The sequence below is a fragment of the Poecilia mexicana genome, unplaced genomic scaffold, assembly GCF_051168715.1.
Source record: "Poecilia mexicana isolate PSO_F unplaced genomic scaffold, ASM5116871v1 scaffold_5, whole genome shotgun sequence".
In the NCBI taxonomy this organism is placed as follows: domain Eukaryota; kingdom Metazoa; phylum Chordata; class Actinopteri; order Cyprinodontiformes; family Poeciliidae; genus Poecilia; species Poecilia mexicana.
In genome coordinates, this window is record NW_028263374.1 from 8079915 (window position 1) to 8099155 (window position 19241).

General features: G+C 37.6%; 1 protein-coding gene across 2 annotated transcripts in view; it reads right to left on the reverse strand.

Annotated features, from left to right (window-relative positions):
* Positions 1–17884, reverse strand: part of slc2a9l2 (solute carrier family 2 member 9, like 2) — a 111494-nt gene extending 93610 nt beyond the window's left edge. The window contains exons 1-3 of one of the 2 annotated variants that reach the window (XM_088005443.1): positions 17560–17884; positions 14394–14473; positions 6749–6853 (exon numbers count right to left, since the gene is read on the reverse strand). In XM_088005443.1, the coding sequence (XP_087861569.1) occupies positions 6749–6853; positions 14394–14456 (168 nt within the window). In that variant the 5' untranslated portion in view covers positions 14457–14473; positions 17560–17884. The remainder of the gene's footprint in view (positions 1–6748; positions 6854–14393; positions 14474–17559) is intronic. The other variant, XM_088005444.1, reaches the window with a different exon arrangement.
* Positions 17885–19241: the final 1357 nt, after the last annotated feature.

Genomic DNA, 19241 nt, shown 5'->3' on the forward strand with positions numbered 1-19241 from the left:
ACAACATGAAAACTAAGGAAGCTCAATTCCACAGTTGAGGTGCATCAGTCTTAAAATAGAAATACCTTCGAACTTCATACAAACCGGATTCCAAAAAAGTTGGGACACTAAACAAATTGTGAATAAAAACTGAATGCAATGATGTGGAGATGGCACATGTCAATATTTTATTCGTAATAGAACATAGATGGCAGATCAAAAGTTTAATCTGAGTAAATGTAACATTTTAAAGGAAAAATATGTTGATTCAAAATTTCAGTGTCTACAAATCCCAAAAAAGTTGGGACAAGTAATAATCAGTGGCTGGAAAAAGGAAATTGAACATATAACAAACAGCTGGAAGACCAATTAACACTAATTAGGTCAATTGACAACATGATTGGGTATAAAAAGAGCGTCTTAGAGTGTCAGTGTCTCTCTGAAGCCAAGATGGTAAGAGGATCACTAATTCCACCATTGTTGCGCAGAAAGATAGTGCAGCAATACCAGAATGGTGTTACCCAGCGTAAAATAGCAAAGACTTTTAAGTTATCATCATCAACCGTGCATAACATCATCAAAAGATTCAGAGAATTTGGCACAATAGCTGTGCGTAAGGGCCCAGGTCGTAAAACTCTAGTGGATGCTTGTGATCTCCGGGCCCTTAAACGTCACTGCACCTCAAACAGGAATGTCACTGTCAAGGAAATAACAGCACGGGCTCAGGAATTTTCCAGAAAGCATCGTCAGTGAACACAATCCACCGTGCCATCCGCCGCCGCCAGCTTAAACTCTACAGTGTAAAGAAGAAGCCATTTCTAAGAAAGCTCCACAAGCTCAGCTGTTTGCACTGGGCCAGGAGTCATTTAAAATGGAGTGAGGCAAAATGGACGACTGTTCTGTGGTCAGATGAGTCACGATTTGAAGTTCTTTATGGAACACTGGGACTCCATGTCATCCGGACCAGAGATGACATGGTCTGGATAACCCAAGTTGCTATCAACGCTCTGTTCAGAAGCCTGCATCAGTGATGTATGGGGTTGCATGAGTGCTGGTGGTCTGGGCAGCTTGCATGTCTGGAAAGGCAGCATTAAAGCAGAGAACTATGTTCAGGTTCTAGAACAACATATGCTCCCATCTAGACGTCATCCCTTTCAGGGAAGACCTTGCATTTTTCCAACAAGATAATGCCAGACCACATTCTGCAGCAATCACAACATCATGGCTACGTAGGAGAAGGATCTGGGTACTGAAATGGCCAGCCTACAGTCCAGATCTTTCACCTATAGAGAACATTTGGCGCATCATAAAGAGGAAGGTGCGACAAAGAAGGCCCAAGATGATTGAACAGTTAGAAGCCTGTATTAGACATGAATGGGAGAGCATTCCTATTTCTAAACTTGAGAAACTGGTCTCCCCTGTCCCCACACGCCTGAGTGTTGTAAGAAGAAGGGGAGATGCCACACAGTGGTAAAAATGGCCTTGTCCCAACTTTTTTGGGATTTGTTGACGTCATGAAATTTTGAAACAACATATTTTTCCCTTAAAATGATACATTCTCTCAGTTTAAACTTTTGATCTGTGATTTGTGTTCTATTGTGAATAAAATATTGACATTTGCCATCTCCACATCATTGCATTCAGTTTTTATTCACAATTTGTTTAGTGTCCCAACTTTTTTGGAATCCGGTTTGTATCTGGTCCTTTGAGGTATGAGTTGGCATGTGGGAATAACCAAACCCATAAGAAAAGTCTTTAATAATAATGTGGAAGATTGATTTTTTTTTTTTTTTTTTTTGACAAATACTATTTTGGAAAAATTCAATTGCAAACATTTAGCTTTTCCAAAGTACGACAAGTGATCTGAAAGACCAATGTAAATAAAGAAGATTAGACCTTTGCTTGTAAGCTGAGAAACTCATCAACTAGACTGGTGGCACAGGGTCATTTGTCTGAATGACCCTATAAGTGGTTGACAGTAGCAGTAGAGTTGTGCACAGTGGTGCAGTTTGTAGCTCCAGTGCATTGTTGGAAGAAGGTGCAAGGTTGAAATACTTGCTCAGACCAAGCTGCATGCTCTTGATGTACTTCATCTTCCTCCAAGGTCCAAGGTTGACTGGGCTCCCAACTAGTAGTTTTGGTAGTGAGTTAGAGGGTGTGTCCATGCATTGCTGGGTGTCTCTGTGTTGTGAGGTCATATCTGGAGAGCCATCCAGGGTGTAGCAGTCTTTCAGCAAAGATCACAGAGGTAGACACTGGCAAAAACTCCAATTATTTCTTTTGTCCCTTGCAGTACACATGGCCACTCTGCTGCATATGTTGAAGCAATGTGTTTGAAAAAGAAAATCCTCAGGAGAATTACCAGCTCTCCCCTCCTATGAAAGTTCTTGAAGACTATTATTTTAAAGTGAGATATTCTTATCAGCAATTTCCTTGTATGGGAGAGTATGTTGATGAAGAGCTGCAGGTATTCCTCTCTAACCGAAGAAGACAATCATATCAAGCACATCTGCTCCTCTTTTACAGCAATCAGTCTGCTAATTAGACTGATAAGTGGGTTCAGGTTTCCTCTTTCACATCTTCACTCAGAATTTTGATGCTAATTAATTTCTTTACAATGATTTCATATGAATCTGCTCAGTCTACATTGTCTGAAAATGTGCCAACTGTTACCAATAAAATCAAAAGTCACAAAGATTCGCAGCAAAGTATTCGTGGAAATGTTTTGACAACGACTGCATGTTTTGCTACCTTTCTCTGTATTCTTAATCAGATCGCCGGTTTCCACTCAATAGGTGCCCGCCCCAGCAGTGCTTTGTTTTTGTGACAGATGGTCTTTTTTTTCTCCGTTATATTGTTATACTTTGGACTTATTTTCCCTTTTCCCATTTGTCTGTATTTTTTATAATTTTGCAGGTTGATAATGCATCAGAAACCCTCACCAATGTAAAAAGAAAAACTGTTGTTTTTAATATTCTGGGTATATCTCCCAAGTTTCAGTTGATTTTTCTAACTTTTGCCAAACTTCGACTTCGTGTTGTCATGTTAAAGCATGTAGTTGGTTTCGCTCCACTCTTTCATCTCTTTTATGTGCCGATGGGATTTTTGAGCAATTCATCAAAGTGCTGCAGAGGACAGAATGAAAGCACAGTGAACTATTGAACTATTTTGATTTGTTAGAAGCCACAAGTTTGATATTACCACCAGGAGCAAATGGAGGGTGATACAAACCCTGAGAACACCATGTAACGTCACAGCACTGATTCTCAAGATTAAACTTTTAATAATCATACATAGTAGGCAGGCTTTCTTACCTTTTCTAATTCAACCCCCACAGTCTACTATGTTGAACCCATCAATCACAGTTTGCATGATAATATGTAGTTTAATCAACTTATACAGATAAGATCTAATTAAGTGAACATCACTCTTCAATGAACACAGAGTTCATTTTTGACTCCACTGAAGAGCTGATGGAGGTTAAAAGCACCACTTCTAAATCAGCAGATGAAAGCAGCATGTACAGTATTATGAAACAAACGCCTAAATATGTATGAGACATCATAGTGGAAACTGAAAAGTTTATGGAATTACAGAGCAGATATTACAGTGGGACCAATTGCCTAAAGGTGTGTTGCTTCACAAATTTGCTACACATCAACCTGTTGAGGTATGGACTCCACTAAGACGCCTAAAGGTGTAGAGAGTAATACCTGGCAGCAACATCGTGGTGCCAGATGAAGATACTTTGGGTTATGCAAGTCCATGAATCAGATTTGTTTGTCCATTTCTATCCCACAAATGCTTGGCTGGCTTGAAATGGATTTGAAGGACAAGTTAACCAACTGTTTTATTCTTCAAATAAATCATTATTGCTTTTGGTAGGATGCTATAGAGACCAGAACCGTCAAGCAAAGCTGTGTCTGTGAAACATGGTCTGCAACAATACCCAAGTAGGTACCACCTGTTTGGCTGTTATGTCACAATAGCAGTCTAGGTTGCTCTGCAGAACATTGGCCAAGCCTAAACAATGCCAAATGCTGTGGACCCTACTGTTCTCCAGGAAAGCAAACTACTCTGTCACCCAGGCGATGTAAAACCAAATTTAATACATCAGGCCATGCAACTGTCCTATTGGACAAAGGAACCTGCCAAGGACATCCTCTGGCAGCATGTGCACTTTTAATGGTGCATGACCATGTATTCCCATATACAACAAACGGTGATCCACAGTGTATTCTCACACTTCTTTCTTCCGTCAGAAAAAGCATTAACTTCTTCGCAGTGTGAGCAACACTAGGTTTCTTTCTGTTGGTGTGAATTTCACAGGTGATCATTGATGCAGCTCCCCAGCTGCATCAATGATCCTTGGCTGTTGCTTCACACTATTTCCTTGAACATCTTTTAATAGACCATTACAGACTGGAAGCATCCCACAAGGGCTGCAGTTTGAGAGATGCTCTGACCCAGGAGTCTTTGTGTTATCATTTGGCCTTGTCAAACTCACTGACATCCTTATAGTCCCGAAACATTACTGTCTATTTGCCTTTCGTTTTAAAAGGAGTGGGAAGAAAATAACACCTCAGCATCGTCTTAGAAAGCATTTTGACATTGTAGCGTAGCACAATTTGATCACCACATGAATTACTGTCAATGTGTCCCCAGTGTAAGAACCACAGCTCTCCCTACTTTCTGATTCATTTGGTTAAAAATTACCTGACCACTTCTAAGACATTGTGGCCCATTGAAATTGTTTTCCTGGAGGTTCCATTGATCTGAAGATATATTAAAAAAAATTTCACTGAGAAAGTAATGTGCTTATGATGAAGCAAAAATCTGTGTTATACACATCCTCTGTCATGATGTTATACAGGACTGATGTATTTTACCAACTGTGTAAAGACTTTAGGTATAGTTTTGTTTGTTCTCAGATTTTCATATGTTGCAATTTGTATTTACAATGAAAAAGTAACTGGTTTAAAAAAGAGATTGCACATAAAAAATTTTAATGTATTTTGCTGTTAGCCAATACAAAAATGTTACGTGTATATTATACATAAACTGCACATATTTTAAACTATTACACAGTGCTGTCTTGTGCCAAATACATTTTAGTACAAGACAGCACTGAATAGCTTTAGCACCACATCTTTTCTCATTACAAACAAAAGCCATGCATGTAGACGTATATTTTGTATACTTTCACAACCAGTATCACAATGACCAGTACAGAAAAATGGTTACCGTCTTTATTAATAAGTGAGACATCATGCTGTAGTTCTGCAGTTATAACAGACTGAAAAGCCACAACGGAGGGTTCACACTCATGTGCTTCAAGAAGGCACGAAAAAAAAACACAAAGTAATTTTGAGTTATGCGCAGCGTTGATTTTGTCTGTGTGGGCAACCAAAGAGCCGATGGCTGCAATCTCTGAATACTAATTAAATGACCTGTGGGGAATCTAATTACCTTTGAACAAACACAAGGCTAAATTAGAAAGTCTAACCTCTGAACATGCAAGGTTTGTTTCTATTTCTTGGACTGGAACAGAAAAGCTCCTGAAAATTGGATTCACCAAAAATGAGAGAAAAAAAAAGACTATGCAAATATTGTTCCACTCGAAGCAATTTCTAAATATATTCATAAGTCACTGTATGAAAGGTACCTGCCTTAAATTGAAAAAGTTGGTTTGAGGTAAATAAGAAAGTACATTTTTGGAGTGTTATTTGTTTAATCTGGGATTAACCTTCTGATGCACTGTTTCAAAGACTGCCATGTGTTCTCATTTACTGAAAAAAATGTGTTTATGAGCTATATTGTACTAATTAGGTGGACTGAACTCATCTTTAACTTTCTTTCCTTAGTCTGACTCAGCATTGAGAGCTGAGTTAATAAAGATAGATTATACTATTCCTACCTATTGTTTATGTTTCCAGAGGAGAGACAGTCTCACAACGAACTGAATAACTTATCACTGGTTGCAGACAAAAGCTCAGCCCAAAGTTACTCACATTTCCTATTGCAAAAGAATGCATTACGTCTAATATTCTAATGGTGATAACATATTATGAATTAGTTGTTTATTTTAAAAACTTACTAAGTTCTGCTGGAGCAAAATGAAGTCATTCACATAAGCGATCATCATTTGAAAGGCACTGATGTGCATCTAAAAAGTCTGCGTCATTAGAGCTTCAGGGTTATAAATTGCATTGAGAAATGGTTTAACGATCTCGGGACCTGCATCAGCTGCAGGGTAAAAGAATATTTCAACTCTACCACATGTCATGATGAAGGTCTTTTTAACAGTCTTGATCAAAAATATGGGAAAATGCGCTTTGTGGAGCATCAGTATCACTCCAAAATCTGCACTGCATTGATATTTGTTACCATCATCTATGACAGTTTTCACCAGAACTGTCACTGAGTAAACAATAATCTTAAGACATATGGAGCGAAATTTCATCAATTCTTCAATGCAGCTCCCCTCTGTTTAGCTGTGCATCATAAATGGTGTTCAGCATGTGCTGTGTTTCAGCTAAGTTTTTATAGGCGGCTGAAATAAACATTTAAGTTCCATTTCTTTCAGCACTATGTTAATCTTCATTCAGCTGAAGCGTTGGCAACGCCTGACTCTGAATCCAAAGTCAGATCTTGATTAACATTTATTGATTTCTAGCAGTGCTAACAAGATAAGAAATGAGAAAACAAGGTAAATCTTCCGATAGCAATGGGATATCCAAAGGCTAGCTAGTAGTTTAGCTTTACTCACCGAAGCAGGTGCGTTGACCACAGAGAGGTTATACCCGTAAAGAAAAGATGAACCCAGGGCCCCGAAGAAGGCTGCGCTGAACAGGCAGGTTGTGAGAGGCTGCTTCTAAGAGAGAAGACAGAAGAGACGAAATTCAGATTTTCATGCTGGCCAAACAGACAAAAGATTTATCAAAGAAAGTCAAGTCAATGTCAAGACCAAACTCACTACAGGAAGTGTTCTTTAGACAATCAGGTCAGAAAACTGGGTTTTGTCTTTTGAGGATTTCGTCTGTTTCAGTTTTGCCATGTTGAAACCTCTAATTTGAGTTATTTGAGATTCAGTGTGGTTGGCAAACACACATTAGTGCATAATTGTGAAACTGAAGGATCGTGACACAGGGATTTTGAATTTTTCTACCAATAAAAATCTAAAATCTGACATATTTGACCTGCCTTATACTAAAATCCCTATAAAAAAATCCAGTGCAACCAATGACCTTCAGAAGTCAAAACACAGATAACAATTAGTGCTTAAAATTATTTCCTGTTCGGCCTCTCAGTTCACTGCCATCTTCACCATTTCTCACAGCTGAACAGAAAAAGCATAATCAGATTCCCTCCACAACACTTTTCTACTGCCGCCACCAACATCATATCAGCTTCTGGTTGGTTTCATGATTGCACTCCTCGTCAGGGATCACAGCTGTAAGCTTGTAGTTGCATTTTACCACTAAGGGTACCAGTACGTTTTGAGGAAACACACACCAACTTTATTTGTGGGTGAGTATCAGTTTGTCTTATTTCATCCTTTTGCTGATTGAAATTTAATACATAGGACATGGTTTGTAATTAGAAACAATCCAGCACAACCAATATCCTTCTGAAGTCACATAATTAGTAGAAAAAAAGAGTCCCCAGGGAGAAAGTTGAGAAGAGGTTTGAAGTTGGGTTCGGTTATAACAACATTCGAAGCTCAACTCTAAAAGCAATGTTTAATACATTTATTCAATACAACTGCAGACCAGCCAAAACATGGCTCAACACACAAACAGAAATGAAGAAGCAGCCAAAAGGTTGGTGATAACTCTTCAGATCCACAGCACAGGTCAAACAAAATACGTAAGGGACAGATAAAATATTTAGCAGAAGGTTATCTAATCAGATTATTCAAAAAATGTTGTTTTGACTCGCATGCAAAACACTGACTTGTGGTTGCTAAACCAAAACAACTGCCTCCGACATTGGAGCAAAAGGTAGTTTGACAAACTGATAACTCATGAGGCTCAATTTAAATGTACTACAGTAATTTGTGTTACTCTATCACGTATATTCCCTATACATTCAACTGAAATTTGTGGTAATAAAGTGATGACATGATTAAGCGTCAAGAAGAATAAATGCCTTTATAAGCCACGGTAAAAACCACCTGAACATGAACTCTATTAATGCTGCTGGTTTATTAATGCTACACACCAGCAGCCCTGAGTTTCTGATGTGATCAAGATGCAATGTTAGATGACTCATGTTTCAGTTTTAGAAGTGAGAATGAACTCTTATTTTAGACACAAGTGTAATCCTGTACATTATAGCTCACAAAAACCTCTCAATATTCAATACAGGAAATCAGAGTATTGTCCCACACTCCTAGACATGTTGGATGTTGCAAATCTTAAACATCTTAAGATTTATTTAACATATAACTTTTAAAAGATAAAAATGTATCGCCACTCAGACAACCAAAGCACTAAGGAAGTCAAAGTTTTAATGTTTCTCCTAATGGAGGGTGCAGAAGGAAATGCCACGGCATCATTAGGCCATGTTGCGCTGGAGAATATGAATGTACTGAGCAGATTCATGATGCATTTACATTATCACATATTCAGAATGCAAGAATGGCATTTAGGGAGTAAGACCGTGAAGATGGTGAGGAGTATTAATGAGCGTCGTGACTCATACTTTATCGCCGATGTGTTAGTTATGGCTAACAGTTATGGCTCAAAAAGGCTCGAGGGATATTTAAATGTTTTAAATCTTCCAGGAACTTCTTCTGAAAAGTATAATACCTTAAATAAAACTGTGAAACTGACAGAAATATAACCCTCTGAAGCCTGATATAGGTGCTGTTAGGGTTAGGGTTAGAGTTGGACATACTCTCTGTGTGCGTTTTTAGGAGGGGGTGACCCCAGAAACTAGCAGCATCAGAACCGTCCACCCACGGTCACACTGTTATTATTGACTCTTCCCATAAGTTTGATTTATTGATAATATGAACACATGAAAATGAAAACGTGTGCTTTATTGGTCCTATACACATGGAACAATATAACACACAACCTGTTGGTGCCTCTCTTTTAATGACCGAAAAGAACACAATGGTGACTGAACCAACTTGAAACTGACAAAGGCAATAAATAAAAATGTATTGAACATTAACGAATGAAAATCAGACATTGCTTTTGAAATGTGGTTCAACAGAATCATTAAAAAAAAACAACAACACAAAAAAACTAATGAAACAGACCTGGACAAAAATGATGGTCCTTCTTGAAAAAAATGCCAAACAATGTGACCACAGGTATGATTCAAGTTTAAAGTTGACAATTCATCAGTGGGCTGTTTGGTGACGAGGTGTAGCCAACCATCCTGGTTGTGAAAACTGATGTAAATTGATGACAAATTCAAGAGAAGGATAGTGAGTGTTAACCCAAGACCCAAAAACAGCTTCCAAAGAAAGTAAATGTAAATTTCAAGGTTAAGGTGCGTCAGTGCCAGATTGCACCATCTATCGTCATTAAGCCAAAGCGAACTTTGTGGAAGACATCCAAGGAAAAAAGAACTGGACCTTGACTGGCCACAATTCATAGTTACGAGCCACGAAGAATGTCCTTTTGACATATAAGACAAAACTCAGGTTATTGGGGAAGGAGATGAAACATGCCATTTGGAGAAAGCAACCTGAGACAACTGGAGCCCACGAGGAAGTGGGCCAAAATATATGTGGATGGCTGCAGAAGTCTCATTGACAGCCACAGAAAATGGATTACAGTGACTGCCTCAAAAGTTTATGCAACAAAATATAAAGTTGAAGTTACCATCTTTTTTGTTCAAGCCTGTTTCAATAGATTTTTAAAAACGATTCAGTTTCATAAGAAATGCCTGATTGTCATTGGTTAGTTTTTGGAGAAAATAAAAAAAAAACATATATTATTACTTTTGTTGGTTTCAAGATATTTCAGTGACCACAGTGGGCTTTTTGGGGTACTAACAATTTTGTCCACATTTCTTTAAATCATACACAAATTTGAAAAAAAGATTTTAAAGAAACAAAACGGAGAGTTAATGAGAAATCTGCAAGTGTAATTTTCTTAAAATCTTATGTGGTCGTACAGCTGCATACCATTACGCTCTTTTCTCCATGCCACAATAGACATTAATATTCCAAGAAACAATTTCAGTATTTCCATACATGAGTTTCTGTTTATGGTTTGATCTGACCATTTTCCATCAGGGGCTCAGAAATCTAAATGGCAAAGGAGAAGTTGATGGTATGCAATTTTCCTTTAAGCCAATTGTCTTGAAACAGACATTTCTATTTGCATTGTCAGACTCAGTGGCAGGGCAGAAGAAATTATATGTTTTTTAGAGCAGGACTGACCAAGAGCCTCACTGTGCATTGTGCTACTTTACATGAACAGCTGCTGTGGCTGTGATTACTGCCAGTACAGCCCATTCTTTACCCACTTATTACCACTGCAAGTGGGATTCCACATTGTTAGTTCCTAGAACAATCCTTTACACATGGGGTCGCTGTGCAGATATTCAGTACTGTGGAGAGGGTAGTTTATAAGTAAAGCTGATTTTATAACACTCTTGCACTGTTTTGTTTCAAAGGTCACAATTGTCTAAATTGTGTCAGTATGTTTAACTTCTTAGCAAATAGATTCTTAGCATATGCCCTTCACGATAACAAATTTAGCTGGACGATAAATTGTTCCAGAAGTTATTGCGATAATCAATAATATTGTTGTTTTGAGACCATTTTCAAGTGATGTAACGATAATGACAAAATAATAGTGAAAGAGCACATTCTCAAAGATCAGTAAACTTTAAATTTAAATGAACATTTAACACTGGGACTGGGAGACATTTTAAATATCCAAAATAAATAATCAAAACAACAAATAAAATGAATTTTGAAATCTTTGTAAACAAAATTGTGCTTCAAATAAGGGGTGGTTGAGATTAAAGCACCAAAGACTTTTATCCTCCAGTTTTTGGTAGAAATAGAAAAAAAAAGAGATACAATAAATTATGGCAATGGAAATAATTGAGTTTGTTTTAATTCATCATGCAATAAATTACATGATTCTGGTAGGAAGAGCTTTGATTTGTCTCTCACCACAGGTCTGGGCCAGTTCATCATTTCTATTTCCATACATTTTGTCTCAGAAAGGCTCTCAGTTTAAATTTCAATCCTATAATTCATGGCAGTGTTTATTAGAATGCTGCGCCATCGGAGTAATTACAAGGTCATTGAGTTCTTAACAGTATTAAAGGAAGGGTCTGGATTCTGCACAGACAGGCCAAAGGGGTGGTGAAACTGAGCCTGCTAGAATGAAGTATGGTAATTAGAGATGTGGGAAATGGGTGCACACTGCAAAGCAAACACAACACAATGACATACTCTATGCACTGTTGGGCACTGAAAATAAATTAAACCGAAGAGCACATGCGCACATGGAATAAACAATGGCTTATGGATAGTTTGACACATAAACTACCTATATTTTAACTTAAAAGGTCATTAAATAACCCTCATAAAGTAACATTTTTAATATTTTATACCTTTTTAATCAAACCAGAATTTTTAAATAAGGATAATGTGTTGTATGTTGTGCATGTTTTATTGCATTTTATCCTCATACACTCTGATCAGGCATAACATTATGACCAGAACGAGTCTGATTTCTCTGGTTTCATACACTCATACACACAGCAAACTGTTCTGCAGTGTGTATTCTGACACTTCTCCAGCAGAACTGGCAGTATGTTCAGCAGCAATTTCAACTACAGTAGTTTGTTGGTTAGCTCAAACCTTCTCCTCGCTCCTCATATCAAATAGCCTTGACCCCCCCATGACCCTTTCACCAGTTCACAGTTTCTTCTTTGGACATCCACCTGCCACAGTTTGTTAAACCCACTCAAATCGTTGTGCCTGACGATTTTTCCTGAATCTAACACTTTGATGACATGATGTCAACTTCCTGCCTAATATATGCCACCTTCGAACAGGTGGGATGAGAAGAGATGATGATCGTTATTCGCTTCACCAGTCAGTGGTTATGTTACTCCTGATCAGTGTATTTATTCATCGGTTTCATTAATCATTTATCAGGCGCTTCATCGACCTCCCTGCTACGCTCACTGTCTGTGCTCATGTTGTTTTGCCCCTGTTCTCTCCGTGTTAACCGGTTCGCCTTCCCATTGGGTTTATCCCAGTTTGGAATTGTGTTTCCTGGGGTCAGGAAGATGACCATTGAGATGTAACTCATTTATCTTGCTTTTTGTGCTTGGGTTTTTTCAAAAAATATACATCCTTCTTCAGAACAACTATGTAGCTTTTCAGTGGACTGGGCTCTGACAGCAGTCCTTTGGCAAAATGAATCTAATTTAATCCAATGGAAGTAAAGCCCACTCCATATTTATAGGCTTTCGCTTAAGATTTGAATAAAGCCTTCAAATGAATTAATATTTTACTGCAGTAGCAGCATATGGCATTAAAAATGCAGAGAAATTTGGTCTTTTGTTCAAGTACGTTGTTATTCGCCAGGTGAGGAAGACGTGGGTTTTTGTGCATTAATAATGTCTGACCTTAACAATTTCTGTAACTGGATAATTTTTTTAATACATATTGAATTTGCTTCAAGACTGTCTGGATGTTACGAGAGATCTAAGTTGTATTCCATGGCTGTCAGGATTTGTGATGCCCATTTCGCTTGTACTCTCTCTTTAAATTGGTAAAAAAAAATAACCCTTTTCATGTAAAGTGGACAGTTTTTCAAAGGCCATTTTCTACAGTAGGTGAGTGTTGGTGTTAGACTTGTCGCTACATTGGATTTTAATGTGTTATTATATGATGTCAACTGCAGACATGACCTTCAACAACAAGTTACAAGTAGTTCATCAAGTTAATGGATGACATCAGTTCACTACAATGGCAGTTTGCAGTTTTGAAAAATGTATTTATTGGCCTATAAAGCGGTCAGTGGCCTAGAACTGAAACACGTTTCTGATTTGTTTGTCAAATATGAAGTATCCTCCTTACACCTTTAGAAACCTCAGGACTGAAATTAAACAAGGTGAAGTGGCATTAAGTTTTGATAGACCTTATCTCTGGAACAAACTCACTAAAAATCTGAGCTGTACGGAGATGTTCCTCTAAATCAAGACTTAAAACGCCTTTGTTTACAGCAATCAAACAATCTGACAACTGGACAGTTAGATAATATGAGACTGAAAGTTAGATTTTGATTTAAAATGGGCATTTAAATATTTATTTTAATATATAATACTTTTATACAATGCTTTTAATGGTTTGACATTTGACTCTGTTTCGAGAAAGGTCTTCTCTTTGCCTTTGGTGTCCTTCAGGGCGACTTGGATTGATTGCCCTCTGTAATAATGGAGCTAATAAATAAAGTTGCCTTGAATCCGTAGTAAGTGGCTCGGTGGATGGATAAAATACCAAAAATTGAACTGTGAGATACTTACAGAGTGCAACCAATGGAGTTGAAAGCTTAATTTTAATTAAAATATTGTGAACCAAGTTAACTTAAAGGGTGTTCGCATTCATCTGATCAGGTTTCATGAATGATTTCTATTTCTCATGTTTTTCTCTCAAATGTGTCCATCTTGTTCAGATGGATTGCACAAAACAAATAACACATCAAACTTCTTATTTATCTTGGTCTCATCTTTTTAAGCTACAAAAACCTGACATTTTAACACGGTGTGTAAACTTTTCAGATCCAAAGCAGCTTAACAGCTCCACTCAGCAACATCCTTGGAGAAATTTATGAGCGACTGGGTTGGAGTTGTAAATGAAAAAAATCACAGGATGTGCTCCTAGATCAAAGCTTTAATACTTATAGATGTCACAAGTTTTGGAGGCTAAGATGAAGAGAGCCCTTATGAATAGCAACAGTATTAATGAACAAACACAGATGGTCATAAAGAGAATAATAAACATGTCTCCTGGAAGTGTGATTTAATTTGCCTGAAGCAGAAATGCATTTTACCATAGCAACAATATAATCTCATTTGAATATTAATACAAGTTATCATAAAAATGATCATTTTTATGACAGTGGGGCAAATCTGTTCAACCTTTAAAGAGCAAAATCGGGGCAAAAATATGGGTCCAAAGTATCAAAAGTGCAGTACAACACAGAAACATACAAATGTCACACACAGCGCATGTTAGAGTAGGTTGGCGACACACCTGAAAGATAACAGCAACAGTGACCTACATAGCGCTATAGGTGCCATGCTTGGAGTCCATCAATAATCGAGCAGTGGGACATAATTCTTTGGAAAAAGAAATGACCATTTCAGGTCATTTGGCGCTTATCGGAAAAAATAACTTCCACCTGTATCAGGCTCACCTTTTCAGGGGTTTTCTGTGAGTCGTTCATTTTGTGGTCAGCCTGGCTGTCCTGCTTGTCCATGATGGAGTTTCAGCAACCTAAAACGAGAAGGTCACAATACATCATATGAGAAACGTCGCTGCTGGGGAACACCCACGGTGGCGCTGGGGTCATTTCACAACAACGATTGGAGAAGTAAGATTTGTTTTTTTTCTCTCTTTTTTTTTATGCAAGCTGCTGATGGAAACATCTGCTGCAAAGGAAGTGACTGTGCGTGCAGAAGCTTGCAGAAAGCGGCTCAGGATTATGGAATCCTGAGTTAGTGCCCTCCATGAAAAGTTTTAATGAGATTCAAATAAGAGATAAAACCCAATCAGACTACAGCATGAATCACTGCCTGTTTCTAACCTTCAAATAAGAGAAAATTAAAGATTTTGTCAGCAACACGGTGAGGAAAATCCACGGATGTCCAACGCATTGGATAACAGAGTGACTCTGCCCCCTACTGGATTTAAGTGCACCAACACTCCAACGCTGAACAGTGGAAGATGGCCTATCCGAATTTACAAGTTGATCTCAGTGATTAACTATGTTGGCAAAAGAATATTTCTTTCTTTAATTTAATTCCAAGAACCAAATTAACAAATCATATAGATTCAGTACACACAGAGTAAGATATTTTAAGCGTTCGTTTCAATAAAAAGGGATTTTTAATACAGAAATGCTGCTCTAATGGAAGATAAAACACTTCTGACTTTCAGGTCAGATTCACACAAGACAGACAGCTGCAGCTCATTTCCTGGTTTGTCTGTGGCTTTTCAAGAACAAAGTCCTGCTGCTGTCAGACTTTGAGGATCTTCTCAACAGTTCTGGGGGCTTTGATTTGTAACCATGTAGGGCACACATGTCAAACCGAAGGCCGAGGGGCCAAATCCAAAGCTTTTTATGTGGCCCTCTAGACTCTAATGTGACACATAAAAGAACTGTCAAAACAAAGGAGATGCTTTTCAAAGCAGCTTTTATCTATTTACTGCTTCCCGTTTCTTGCAAATTATTATGGAAATTCACACAAAACCAACGAATCCCTGCACTTTTTTGCGCCAATACATAATTATGATTTTATTGCAGATTTTTGGATCTAAGTGACTTTTTACTTTTCTTACTTCTACTAAGCAGCTCCTTAATATTTACTTGATGTCAAGTTATATAATGATAGGGAAAGTAATAAAAAACACAAATATTTCTAAATTAGTACCAGAAACGCTTTGATTTTTATTGCAAAAAAATAAAATTAAAAAAAAATCACAAAATCCTTTAGGGACTGGATATTTAATTTTAAGAATTTATTTATGTTTTAACAGTTTTGGGTTTGAATGCCTCTGTAAATTCCAACAGAAATAAATTTGTAACACCCAATTTATTTCTTATACTTGTTGCGGAGGAAATTAATTCAAAACATTCCTTAAAATCTGCATTTAGGAATCACTTGTTACTCCTGGAATCCTGGAAACCAAATTGTATTTAGACACACTCATTCACATCCCTGATGAAATTATATTACATAACAAGTGAGACTTTGAACTTCGGCCACGACCAGAAACCCTCTGCTGCAAAACCAGAGCAGTTAAAAGCTCATGATACATGAGCAGCAATAAGTGTTAATTGTTTGATGAAAAACAATGTTGATAATGTAAGACTAGCCTACATTTCAAGAAGAATACCAGCCATAAGTGAAACGCTGAAACAACCTGAGACAACATGCGTCAGTTGGCTAATGTTTGCTTAACATGAAGCGGAAACCATCAAAAGTCAGGAGTGTTGACGTTAGCATTCCCCCTAACCCAGTAATCACTCCGTCATCATGATGCTGCTGGAAAGAAAATCCACGTGCTTTAAAACACAAGTGCAAGGTGACCAATTTCCTGTACACTTTACATGATTTTAATGTTTTATATTAACCTGATGATTTTTTTTTTTTTTTAGCTAAAACCTGCTGTATCCCATTCCAGTTTACATGCAGTCGTCATGGATCTTAATGCAGTTTTTACGTTGGGATGTTTTTGTTTCTGAGGAATGATTTAATAGGCAACTTCAGTGGTTGGGCTAACAAGGTTCAATTTAACATTAAATCTACAGAGGTCCAGAATTATACATACAAAGTGAAATATTAATAAATATCACCAGTCTAATAGTCCTAAAGATACCACACATTAAGCCATCAACACGGTCCTGGAGTGATTTTTGACTAAAGGATATGTCGACATATTGAAAATGTATTTCAAAGGAAAACTCAAATGAATGTGATATTTATGTCCATGTTGAATTTATCCAAACTTTAGATTAGAGCTGTAGTTTTTCCCTTTAAATAAAAATGTCAGACAACTGTACACAATTATTCAAGATACATCTATACGAGAGCTGCATTGCAGGAGAGTTTCAGTCTCTTTAAAGATGTACTAATTTGAGAAAAATAATATGCTCACCATAGCTTAAGCTGTACATGTACTACAATGAAATCTCTTGAATCAACTCTTAAAAAAAAAAAAAGAAAGAAGAAGAAACATCCTTTCAACTCGCTGGAAGCAAAGCTGCAGCAAACCTAATTTCTCTACATCTACATTTCTAAAGGCCACCTTTTCATTCTCTTTCAAGACAAAGTAAGTGATTTTTTTCTCCTCTCAGGGTCTCCATCGACTGGGTTTACATTCAATCTAAATACTTGCAAATGAAAGGGCTCCCGCATTGACTGATGGAGTAAACAAACGACAGAGAGTGATTCAAAGTTGCTCTCAACTTGTGTAACAGGGTGAGCAGAAACATGCAGGAGTATGAAAATTCATAGAGCAATTAAATTGGAATTTAGTGCCACCCAAAAAAAAATCACATTGACATTGTGTCAGTGTTTACATAATATATAAACTAGAACCACAACAGATCTAAATGACGTTAATACTGTAAATTCATCGTCTGTTCCTATGTCTTACAAAAAACACCACCACCTTCTAAATGTGTATTAAGTTTATATATATAAAAACACATTTCATTCACTGACTTCACACTATAAAAACACACTTCCTTTGTATGCATAACAACAGACCGGAAACTAAAAGTAAAAATATGCATACAGACATTGTGCAGCAGAAAATGACATAACGTCTACAGAACAAGAGTTAGAATAATTTACCAAACTGGATCACCTCTACATAAAGTTCCCAGCCCAGTAGAGTGACTGCAAAAGTTGAGATCCGCCAGGTTTTCTGTACAAATTAGAGACACAAGCAGGTGCAGCGGGTGTATTTACCCGCTTACATACTGTGCAGCCAGAGCAACAACTGAAAGGACTGCCCACACATTACCTATAAACGTGATAACGCTGAGAAATTATTAACTCTGGGAATGTTCGTCCCTTTTTGTGGGCTCGTAATCACAGTCAAGTCAGCTGCATGCCAGATAAGGGCAAAACTAAAAGCAGCATTTCCATCAGTTTACTGTTTATGAACAAATCTCTATCCTATCTTGTATAACAAACGCCACAATGCGAATAAGTGTTCACATGAAATGAAAGTCAAAGCTAAATGGGATTTTTATGAGATATTACATTTTAAAAATCATTGGTGTATGCTCACCTTTCATCATAAAAAAATACATTGAACTCATTTAATCATAGAGTTCACACCGTTAGGACATATGTGAATAAAATTGTAGAGATGTTCCTGGTTGTAAGTTATTTAATTTGTTTGTTTTTTTTGGATGTTTTCTGATATATAAAAAAAATAAGTTATACTTGTTTTGATCTGATATTCTACCGTGTTTGCCGTTAATCAGCAACGACCAAAGAAATTTCTAAGCAAATTTACAGGAAGAGTATGTTTTTGTGTGCGACTCCAAAACACTTACAGAAATTAGGATTGCAGTGAATTGTGGTTCTTAAAAAGCATAGACTCAAGATAGTGAAAACAAATGCACACACTTTTCAAAAACTTGTAGGAGAAAAACCCCCACTGGGAACACAGGGAGCCAGAGCAGAACAAAAACCATAAATCCAAGGAAAAAGCCAGCAGGGAACACAGGGAAGAAACTGGGAAAATAACAAGAGGAACCAGCAAAGAGTTTGAGCAGGAGATGGGTTAAAATACTGTGAGGTAGATTAAAGTCTATAGACAAAGCAAAATGGAAAGGATAATTAGCGTTTCGCTTGCAAGTGATACTAAACCAACATTTCTCCTTTGTCCGAGACTCAAACTTGAAGAAAAAACATGATAAATTCTCTTTAATGCATGCAAACACTGGGGTTGGAAATGAGAACAATAGCTGAATCAAGAATCTCTATAATTAAGCCCTTAGTGCAGATGTCCGTGGTCTCTTACCTTGCAAAACATGTGCCAAGAGCATTTTGTCACAAAGGGGGAAAAAAACTGTGAGGGCTTAAAGGATGAACACACAAATGCCATGCTGGTAGAAAGACTCCTGTTTAGTCTGCAGGAATAATGAAGTCAGATCAGTCACTATATCAGGAGCACGAATAATGGCCCCTTCATTAACACAACCAGTCAAAGTCCAGAGAAGACTCCAGGAGTGATGGCTTGCAGGTCGGAGCAGAGAAACAGCAACAGGATTACACGTCAAGACAACCTGCACACCGTCGTCCCACCGAAACATGTTAGAAAATCAGCAGAACAATCCGTCTGCACGAGTGGAGCTGTTACAGAAAAGCAGCAGAACAACTAGAAAAAAAAACTTTCTCCTCTGGCAACTTTTCTCTGATCAATGGCTGCTTTCTTCTCTGTCCATCCCACAAAGATTAGGTTCTCTGACACACAGCCAAACATGTGAACCCCAATTCTCCACTGTGAACACAGTAGGAGA